Source organism: Amphiura filiformis, chromosome 4 (genome assembly GCF_039555335.1).
Source record: "Amphiura filiformis chromosome 4, Afil_fr2py, whole genome shotgun sequence".
Lineage (NCBI taxonomy): Eukaryota > Metazoa > Echinodermata > Ophiuroidea > Amphilepidida > Amphiuridae > Amphiura > Amphiura filiformis.
The window spans coordinates 40,032,058-40,043,761 of NC_092631.1; the positions used below are offsets into that span (position 1 = coordinate 40,032,058).

The window sequence follows — 11,704 nt, forward strand, 5'->3', positions numbered from 1 at the left end:
AAACTTGATGATAATTATGATTAACACATAGTTTGACTTTATTGTATTGAAATACAACGTTAAAGTTTTAATGTACGATCTTTTTAAATCTTTAGATTTAAAATAGTTAATATGCAATCATTATGGAAGTTACCAATACATTTGGACGCGAAAAACATTGGAAATTTGCAAAGAAACAGCATCATAAACTTCACCTCTATCACTCGAAATGTCTCGCACTTTTTGGATTAGGACGGCGAGTACCGGCGGCCTCAGAGCTACTCCTACGCAGCCAGTTTGGTTACACTCCCTGGGAGCGTAACCAAACTGGCTTCGTAGGAGACTACGATTTGCGATCGTTCTGACATATTATCATAATCTGAAAATTATGATAATATGTCGGACCAACAGAAAATCATCCCATTTTACTACAAATAGGACGAATCTGACAGTTTTCTCATAATATTTAAGTTGGAACATGTGTAAGTATTACAAATATGCCCCCCCCCCCAAAAAAAAAGTCGGTTTTGAAAAAATAAAGGTAAATTCTGAAGATCGTACATTGAGGCTAAGCATAATATGGCAATAGTACCGATGATCATAGTTTATATGATTAATACTTCTTTCACTTTGACTTCAATAATAATTATTTATGGCGATGCTTACCACCATTTTGCAGGAATCGTGAACCCTGCAGCAAGTTCTTTAAACATAACATAAGGTGTGTGAAAGGTGATATATTGCTTCTGATTGCAGTATGGCGAAGTCTGACCGATGTGCATTTTGATGAAGTAAAGGAGGAATGGTCCGTTTTTAGTGAGTTGTGAGTTTAGAGTGTTTGGTAGCAAATTTGGTATCGAATTGGAGCTAACAAGATTCTGCATACGACCTTATTAATCAAATTGTCATAACAAGATCAGGTTTTGGTGTAGGACGGGTTACAAAAGTGCGGACTTTCTTTATATGAGTAGTTTATGAGATACGGCATCACATTATATCGTTCTATATTTCGCATCTATTTGCAATACGTAGATCGTTTTACCGATTTGGTATTTCACATAGAGTACAGATGTATCTTGAAAAATGCATCACACACTGTTCAATATGCCGATTCGGTGTTCTACATATAGATCATGCCTATACTCGCTAATCGCTATACGAAATACGCTCATTCGATCAGGCTGAGTTCACATAGTATACCCGATATGAACTCAGCCTGATCGAATGAGCGTATTTCGTATACACCAATCCGAGAAGCGTTTACTGTATTTGGCCCTCTATTGACGGCAACACAGATGTACCAGAGCGGGAGATTTAATTCGTAATTCAATACTCATGATTGTGTATTGAAAATCACTGTTGTGTACAATTCCCGGGTACAATACTATATAGCACAAAATAAATAATGGATGGAACCCCGACCTCGGACACCGCAGTTTTACATCAGGGACACCGCAGTAATGGCGAAGTCGGATAGGTGTATAGCGAATACCGTATACCGTATACTTCTATGTGAACTCAGCCTTAGGCATGAATATGATAACACGTGGATCGTTCATATCGATTCAATTTCAAACACAGATCTATTTGGAAAGTACGATGACACTGCGATTCTTTCATCGTATAACGCTCTGTGGGGACGGTCTTCTGGTTAGGATGTATACGAAAATATGGAATGTATGTAAATAATAGAACCATGTCCATGGTCAAGAAAGAAAGAAAGAAAGAAAGAAAGAAAGAAAGAAAGAAAGAAAGAAAGAAAGAAAGAAAGAAAGAAAGAAAGAAAGAAAGAAAGAAAGAAAGAAAGAAAGAAAGAAAGAAAGAAAGAAAGAAAGAAAGAAAGAAAGAAAGAAAGAAAGAAAGAAAGAAAGAAAGAAAGAAAGAAAGAAAGAAAGAGAGAGAGAGAGAGAGAGAGAAGAAAGAAAGAAAGAAAGAAAGAAAGAAAGAAAGAAAGAAAGAAAGAAAGAAAGAAAGAAAGAAAGAAAGAAAGAAAGAAAGAAAGAAAGAAAGAAAGAAAGAAAGAAAGAAAGAAAGAAAGAAAGAAAGAAAGAAAGAAAGAAAGAAAGAAAGAACTTATAATCTTTGGGGCAAGAAGTGAAGTATCTAACGACATACTACTGGGAGAAGTTAGGAATCACTCTTGATTTTAGCGTATTCATTGCTACTACATTGTGCTATTGATCTTCGATCGGAATGAATTCATTAATTAAAACTCATGTTTTGATCGTATACGGCATTATATCTAAAACATATTTTGATTATACACGGTCACTTTACACACCTTTTTGTGTGAGATATGTTGATAGGTTATTATTCCGCCATTTAAGCCAAATTGCCACGGTCTACCATTTATGTAAAATAAATATATATTACCTTTTAAGTTATATTATGTTAGTAGACCGTTATTGCGTCATTCTTGTTATACATATTATAAATAAATTAGCACGACTAACGCAGGCTATACTGCAGTGGATTCGTTACCGGGATTGTGATCAGGAGGTCTAGAGTTCGAATCTCATTGGCGCCGGGTTTTTTTTAATTATTTTTATTTATCCCTTTTTGAATAATAGAACCATGTCCATGGTCAAGAAAGAAAGAAAGAAAGAAAGAAAGAAAGAAAGAAAGAAAGAAAGAAAGAAAGAAAGAAAGAAAGAAAGAAAGAAAGAAAGAAAGAAAGAAAGAAAGAAAGAAAGAAAGAAAGAAAGAAAGAAAGAAAGAAAGAAAGAAAGAAAGAAAGAAAGAAAGAAAGAAAGAAAGAAAGAAAGAAAGAAAGAAAGAAAGAAAGAAAGAAAGAAAGAAAGAAAGAAAGAAAGAAAGAAAGAACTTATAATCTTTGGGGTAAGAAGTGAAGTATCTAACGACATACTACTGGGAGAAGTTAGGAATCACTCTTGATTTTAGCGTATTCATTGCTGTAGTAGCGGGATTGTGATCAGGAGGTCTAGAGTTCGAATCTCATTGGCGCCGGGTTTTTTTTCATTATTTTTATTTATCCCTTTTGAAATTTCAGATAACACCTACGACGGCAGGTTAATCGATTCTTATTTTAAAAATTATAATCCATTATGAAATCTGTGAGATAAATTAACAATGTCTCAAGATACTGGTTATGGCTTACATTTTATATACACCTATTTGGACACAAATAACGTAATGTATGTGTTTTGCATCAAAACAGGTTATCATGATCATTTTGTATTAGAAAATTAAGCTCACAGTAATTTCTGTGTCAAACAACCATTTGTGTCAGGTTGTTGACAGGTTAATTGGGGTTTCTCATTCATTTTGATCAGAAAGTTTTATAGAAATGAATTCCCCATTTAACGGGTTAGGCCATTTTAAATCGACTTTTTTGATACATTCATTGATTTCTCAAAAAGTAAAAATCGCAGTTTAACAAATAACGGTTCAAATGAAAGCCATTATTGGGGGCTAATTGTTGTATCACTATGATAGGCCTGACACCAATATAAACACTTGTTTCGGTGACCCAAGTTCATGGTCATTTCTGCTCACGCACTTTTTTACAGATGGCCAGGAATTTCATATTTCGGTTTCAGCGATTGCCCGAAAAAGGTGGTATGTTTTTGAAAAGCGTTTCCGCTTGGAATGTAGATAGTTATTGTTGCTATTACTCTTCGCGATTTTAATTTATGCCCTCTTTAGCCGACAATTTTCAATGCATTTTACACAATAGATACGTCGCTTGCATAAATACCGCTATTTTTAACAGTATCGTTTTTGTTAACCAACATACCATCCAAAAGAGTTCTCAAGACTTTGATGAAACCATAAATACCAAATCGGACTGCATGTGATGAACAGATTTTACACTAGAATCAAAAGAACCAGCGTAGGCCCTCTCAAAATGTACTTTTTTAAATATCGCGTTGTGATAAAAATGACTGCCTTTTCCTTGTTTTTTATAACAAGGAAAAGCTTTACTTACCTCAAACTTCAAACGTAGTGCTGTCTCAGTGTCCGTTACTGGTTGGTATTATTCAGATTAAGCGATTTTCATTATTTAGGCCTACTTAGCCTACATTTGACCAACTATTTGCCCACACCGTGTACGAATATATTCCAAATATGGCGCTGCATTCAATATCACACTAACGACAAGGTTATACTAAGATGTGTAAGACTTTCTGACACTATATTCACGGTTGTTCTAATGGCTATTCAAACTTATGACAAATTTGGCTGGTTTGCGTTGTTCAATACCATTTCACCCTGATGTGACAGTGACGTCACATCCGGGGTCATGTCAGTATAAAGCTGGTTTCATACTACCATGACTACCCTGCCGGTTGCAATGAGCGGCGTGGCGCACGCGCATTGCAGACACACGGACACAATCAAGGCTTGTCATTGGTTGAAACGCTCTGCCGCTTGCCGGGTGTTCGTGATCGCGCGCCATTATCGTGATGATCGGGGATTCCTTTTTTGTGATGAAGGCACCAGCCGAAATGACCGTTTTCCAGAATGCAATGAACATAACTCTGTACTCCCCCGGGGAGATGATGTATTTTGCGACACTCATACCCCCCTGGAATAGTGCATGGCGGGAAAGAGGGAAAAAGGTCTATACGAATTTTATTAGACGCAGCATCACTCGCTGGAGTTCGATGGCGCTGGTGTACATACGCACGCGCTTAAAGACACCGCATAGATGCGCGCGCGAAACAGCTGTTCACAACGCGTTGACATCACTGCCACATCGGGGTGAAAAATGGTATAGGTAATAGATGACTATGAAACCTCAAACTCGTCCCCTCGACACGGTTGTTTGATGTATATAGAATTGGCGTCATTATTAAGTAAATGCAAACTATAGGTGGCGCTATTTATTATCAATCATATTTCTTAATTTGCAAGGGGTAGGTAATCAATACTGCCATTAAAACAGGTGGAATAGGTGAAACAAGCAACAAAGAAATTTTATAAACATATTTCATCCAAAAATAAAAGGAATTATTCGTATTAAAAGCCTGAAAGAGTAATTTCCCGTATCTAAATAGCGCCACCAATCTTATCATAAATAGATACATTTTATATCCGAAAAAGCTTCAAAATGCTCTGAAAGTAAATAATGTTGTAAATAAGGGAAATTAAAGTTGAAAATGACTCAAAAGCATCTGTAAACATTAGCATGATACCGATTTAAGCTGTTTAAGCCTAAAATTGGGTTGTACAGGATATTTTGTTTGAAAAACTAATAAATGATCACATCAAACAACCGTGTCGATAAAGGTTGGCAATTGAAGCAGGCCTCAGTTTAGCGAACTTTGTCTAGTTTAATGCGATGCGAGTGCAAGCGCCGCTCGGACTGTGAAGGTTTCTGGATACCGAATATGGGTTTAGATTAGGCCTATATCATGTCCTCTAGGCCATATAATTTATTTTTGGAAAGGAAAGTCTAATCTCGGAGCCTATTCAATTGAGAAGGGACTGGATTTTGTCATAATAATATAAAAATTAATACTTGTCGTCCATAACAAGAAATAATGCCTCGCGATTTTTTTGATATCCAGCCATAGTATTTTAATTGATTAAACTGAACATGAAGTTATATCTTTACTAGCTTCATGCACTAATTTGCAGACCCGCCCGGCCTTCTACATGTAGTGAGTACCACATTAGATTGTGTTTACCAGAAATAATAAGCGCTGCCTCCTCGAAATTTCTTATGCCATCAGCTTTGATGATTAAATATTATCTACAACTCGGCACCTGTGTTCAAGGCCTTTCTTTTATCTATTGACCTCAAAAGAAAGGATTAGAATGATCAGAATGCCGTCCCTGACCCCTTTCTACACATTAATAATGAGTCGGTAAGGGAACGTGCTACCGTTATACTTCAGTGAGTACGTATGGCTACTACGCAGTTCAATGGCCTTATTGTGATCACGGTCCCTGACTGCGTGGGCATATTTCCGGACAAGGAACAATAGAGACCAATTGCCTGGCAATGACGTCACATGTAATATCAGTCTATAGTGTGATTAAAACATTATAGGCTGGTGGTCACTTATAGTACGATCAGTACGAAAAGTCCAATGCGATTATTAATGTATTTTCTAAAATTAAAAGAACCACTTTTTAGCGGGAATTACACAGCTGAAGTTGTGAAAGGGTTGAAAGACACAATATTACGGCATAAACAAGCATTTCTTTATTTGGTCGTTATTCCAATAGGCTCATCCCTTAAACCAATGCGACAGTTGGTTGACACGTTAATTAACATTTCTCATTCATTTGGATGAGAAAATTTCATTTCTCATCGTTTTGAAAGAATTCTCATCCTACTTTTCCACTAGTGTAGGCGAGGCTCTGACCTTGTACAAAGATACCAATTTTGGGCGCAAAATGCGAATTTCAACCGTCAGCCTGATGTGCAATAGGCGAGGCTCTGACCTTGTACAAAGATACCAATTTTGGGCACAAAATGCGAGTTTCAACCGTCAGCCTGATGTGCTATACAATTAGGTGACCTAAAACTATTCTTTCTTTGGCGGCAATTTTGGAGACAATTATTGCAGTGTGTGAGTTTCATCATTTGAGCTGCCGGCAGAGATGGAATTTTCATAAAAGTATAAAGGGGGTTCGTCCTTAGTGTCACGGCATGTATTTATGTCCACAGCATATTGGCAAACCCACAACTACGTAACGGAGAAGATTAAAATTTACTGCGGAGGATCCTCGATGAAGTTATATTCTCTGTAATAATGACATTTTGGGTAAAAATGTGGTAAAAATCACATAAATATCTGAAATATTATGATAATATGTCGGACCAACAGAAAATCATCCCATTTGACTACAAATAGGGCGAATTTGACAGTTTTCTCATAATATATAGGTTGGAACATGTGTAAGTATTACAAATATGCCCAAAAAAAAATCGGTTTTGAAAAAGCATAATAATAGTAATAGTACTGATGATCAAAGTTATGACTTCAATAATAAATATTTATGGCGATGCTTACCAGCTTTTGAAAATAGTTTGCAGGAATCGTGAACCCTGCAGCAAGTCTTACTTAGGATTCTGTTCTTCAAACATAACATAAGGTGTGGGAAAGGTGATATAATTATTGCTTCTGATTGCAGTATGGCGAAGTCTGACCGATGTGCATTTTGTCGAAGGAAAGGAGGAATGGTCCGTTTTTAATTTGCAACTTTTACAATTGTGAATTTAGAGTGTTTGGTAGCAAATTTGGTATCGAATTGGAGCTAACAAGATTCTGCATACGACCTTATTAATCAAATTGTCATAACACGATCAGGTTTTGGTGTTGGGCGGGTTACAAAAGTGCGGACTTTCTTTATGTGAGTAGTTTATGAGATACAGCATCACATGGTATCGTTCTATATTTCGCATCTATTTGCAATACGTAGATCGTTTTTACCGATTTGGTATTTCACATAGAGTACAGATTTATCTTGAAAAATGCACCACACACTGTTCAATATGCCGATTCGGTGTTCTACATATATCTCTATTACGAAAGTGCATCGTATACCGTTCTACGTTAGGCATGAATATGATAACACGTGGATCGTTCATACCGATTCAATTTCAAACACAGATCTATTTGGAAAGTACGATGACACTGCGATTCCTTCATCGTATATAACGCTCTGTGGGGACGGTCTTCTGGTTGGGACGTATACGAACGAAAATGTGTAATGTATGTAAATAATAGAACCATATATTTCACACATTCACATAGATCTTTAATGTCAACTTAGTCATGGCTGGTGGAATAATTAACACTTTCATTTCACTTATATAATGTTAAAACTTGCTCATATTAGCTTATACAGTAGGAAATGTATAATGAAAATGGTGTTTCTTTTTTATATATATAGACCATGCACCCGACGATTTGTATTAAGTTTCATCTCGTATCCAACCTAGAGGCATTACCAATGCATCTGAACACAAAAAAAAAACAGAATAAGAAAAAACACATAAGTAACCTATTTCAATTGCTCAATATTAGGTCAAATTTGTATGAAGTGGTACATTATTGCTCTTATTCTAAGTGGCAACACCTATTTAACTCTGTTACAATTTGTCTGTGTAGCGCATAGAAGCTTAATTGCTTAACTTCAAGAAGTTTATTATTAACAGTAATAATAATTTGGTTATTCTTTTTAATGTACTCTTACCATTAACCAGGAATCCACATAAAATGTCTGAACTCCCAGGCAGACAAACAAACATCCATATACATACACTACAGATTACCGTTACCATGACAACTGTTTTTTATTAATGTTCTTGTGTCAATATTTTCAATTTACACAAAGAATACTCATTGATAGATAAAAAGAATACAGGGAATTTGTTAAGCCACTCTTAGTTGTGAATCCAATACTATCAACAGTGAAACCATTATCAAATCGATATTTTAAACCCCGGAAAACCCACCAAAGCTGTACTTGTAATGAATTCAAGGCACAAAAAACAAACTTATAAAATGAAAAACTATTTTATAAACTTTAAGAAAAGCCTGCTTGTATCAGACATACTTTTATGACATGTAACTGATTAACTGATCAAAGAAAGACATATGCTGAGAGTAGAATAACGCTTTAGGGTGATTTTCAAATGATAAGCAGTTATATAATGATAAGCAGTTTTCAAATGATAAGCAGTTGCCCCTTGCAACAGAAGTCCAAGGGGCATGCGTATTTTGTTTATTTAAATTTCTCTTATCTCTGGAATATAATAAACGCTGTTTCTGTTTGGCAGGATAAACAGGTCTAAAAGGAATTAAGTCAGAGCATAAACAAAGAATGAGGTTACACTAATAATGATCTGTGCTAGAACAACAGATGAAATATAAAGAAATTCTAGGGTAAAGGCTATTAAGACGATTTGAAACAGCCCGCGGACTATGAAACAATTTTAAGAATTGCGGAGGTCCTTAAGAAAAGTATTTCCTTTCTTCCGGACATTCCTTGAACAATATGCAGGAAAACGCAAACTATGATCATTGTCGTTGTTTTTATGGCATGGTGATATACCAGTATGATACCAAATCTAACTAGCAATGATATAAAATAATCCTAAAATATCCCGGGGCGTGAGGTTAATCAATTGATTATCAAAAATAATTGTAATTGTCAGCAACTCCATGGTTTAGTAGCTGTTGCTGTTTGATGGTTTTCATGCATACAGCCTGTCTAAAAAAAAATGTGCAAGTGAAAAGCTCCCTCTTTGGCAATTAGAAAATACCGTTGTACCGACATAATGCTTACATCAACGTCACGGGCGCAGTCTTAGCTCTCAAATGCCGTTTGTTCTGTTCAATTTGCTTGTTCCAATTTCGAGATATGTTTATTTAACAACGAAAGGGTAAAATCACAATTGTGCCACTTTTACTTGGGAAGAGAGCTGTGCATGTAAATCAATGATAGCTGATGTTGATTTGTCTAATGCACTCCCCCTTTCGGGCGCATGCATTAGACGTATCAACATCAGCACGCGTGCATTATTTTGTCTAATATCTCACCCAACAAGTAATACTCGTTCATTAACCTATAACATGTATAAGTGCGCAATATTTGTTTGTCTTTTAACATGTCTACGAGAACATTATTTAGCATGATAAAATCATTGACATGCACATGCAGAACAGCAGAATGTGAAATGCATTTTTACAGCAGAATGTGAAATATTTATTTATCTTTTAATCTCTTTTAAGTGGAAAAAGAGAATCATCATTCCTGCATCATGATAAAACAGTAAAAACGGTCAAAAAAAAGTGTGTATTGTGTAATTGATGCATTCTTTTGATTTCATGAAGGAACTCTTGATAAACTTGATGCTATCACTATTACATGTAAAGCCCTCTTCCCTAGTAAAAGTGGCACAATTGTGATTTTACCCTTTCGTCTTTAACTAAACATATCTCGAGATTAAAACAAGCAAATCGAACAAAACAAACGGCATTTGAGAGCTAAGACTACACCCTTGACGTTGATGTAAACATTATTTCACAACGATATTTTCTAATTGCCAGAGAGGGCGCTTGTTACTTGCACATTTTTTTGAGACAGGCTGTATATCATTTAGTTATATTGGCATGTCTCTCGTTGTTTTTTTGTTTGTTTGTTTGTTTGTTTGTTTGTTTGTTTTTCTGTTGTTTTGTTTGTTTTTGTTTTCGCCTGGATCAACTACTTTGTCAAAGTACGATCAAATGACATATCTTACTTTGCAAAACGTTGACACACAAATATATGAAGTGACAAGATAGATCAAGTGCAAAATGCGACACAAATGGCCTATTATGGATGTGACTTAAGGTTTGTACCCGTTGTAGCAGTTCCTGAGCTTGTTGTATTTCTTCTGACAGGAGGGCAATGTCATCAGCTAGGTCGGTCTAGGTCGGTTACCACTTCTGGCCCAACTCGTCTGCTTTTTCTCCTTTCTAGCTGGAATCCTAGTGCTTCTTCCTTACCATCTATAGCCATTCTCAAGGCATAATCTAGCACTATCACAAACAGATACGTGGCAAGAGTATCTCCTTGTAGAACATCAGCTACAATGTCAAACAGCTCAGTTTCTCCATCAGGGGAGATCACGTTGGCTCTGGTTTTCTTGTATGTCGTTCCAATAGCGTCCACAATTTGTTTTGGTATCTCATAGGCTATTAGGATTTGTAGCATCTTGCCTCGGTGGATAGTGCCGAAGGCTTTCCTGAAGTCAATGAATGTTATAATGGCTGGTAGATTTTTCATAGTTGGACAATAGGTAACTATTTATGCTGTTGTTGCGGGTTTACCCTGAAAGTTGGCAGCCAGGATACGGTATGTGTGCTGTGTCACGCTAGCTAGTGAGCTTTTTGCACTAGAACTGAGAACGATGCCAACACCGCCAGTTGCTGCACCTGCTCTATTTCTGGCGAAGGATGTCCTCATATCTGACTGGTTCCTTGTGGACTATGCGATGTTCCTGTATCCCCAGGATGTCTATGATGTATGCCATTAAGATGCACACTAGTTCCTCACTGCATCTTTGTTCTCTGATGGTCCTCACATCCATGGTGGAGATTGTGACAATTTTCCTGCAGTTCATAAGGTTACTCCTTTTGCTTCCACACTTGTCAGCCTTGTCCCTTCCTTGCGGCTTTGAGGGCAAGCCATCATTTGATTTCTCAAAATCTGTGTTGGTGTTTTTGTAGGGACTCTAACCCTAGTGTAGTTTAGGTTTGCTTTCATAGTTTTTCATTTGCTAGTTAATTCTGTGGTTGCAACTCCTACAGAATGATGGACACAAAAAGTACTGAAAGACTGGTAAAGAAAGCGATTAATCTCAAGTGAAGTTGGAAGCGGCAGTATGATGCCTGAAATGTGCTCAGCAAGTAAACAAAAAATGTTATCTGCATGTTTTGTTTTGTTTTGTGTTCTTTATGCTGAAAACTTGAGTAGGCCTTTTTGCATTTATTTTCCACCTCGTGTTACTTAAACATTCATATCTTTTCTCAGGAGTGTCGTACGGTAGTGATTGAGGTGTTAAAATGCGCAGGGCAATCCCCCGCATGCGATTATTTAATTTTAATAGTGGGTACATTTCCTAACCATAAAGAAACTTTTTTTGCGTAGTGCATTTGTTTACTTGGACCAGAGAAGATAAATACGGATAAGTAGCCGATAATATGCTCAGCACAATCATGACAATAGGCTATTATATACGCATATGGTACTACACCAG

The 11,704-nt window shown here is 36.5% G+C and overlaps 1 protein-coding gene across 1 annotated transcript; it reads right to left on the minus strand.

The window, feature by feature from the left end:
* Nucleotides 1-10,359: 10,359 nt before the first annotated feature.
* On the minus strand, nt 10,360-10,731 carry LOC140150195 (uncharacterized). Its single transcript, XM_072172199.1, has one exon. It carries the CDS (start codon nt 10,729-10,731, stop codon nt 10,360-10,362), a length of 372 nt encoding a protein of 123 aa, XP_072028300.1.
* Between the last annotated feature and the right edge of the window lie 973 nt (nt 10,732-11,704).

Coding starts and splice junctions, on each gene's coding strand:
- LOC140150195 (XM_072172199.1), bottom strand. CDS start 10,731: ATGAAAAATCTACCAGCCATTATAACATTCATTGACTTCAGGAAAGCC.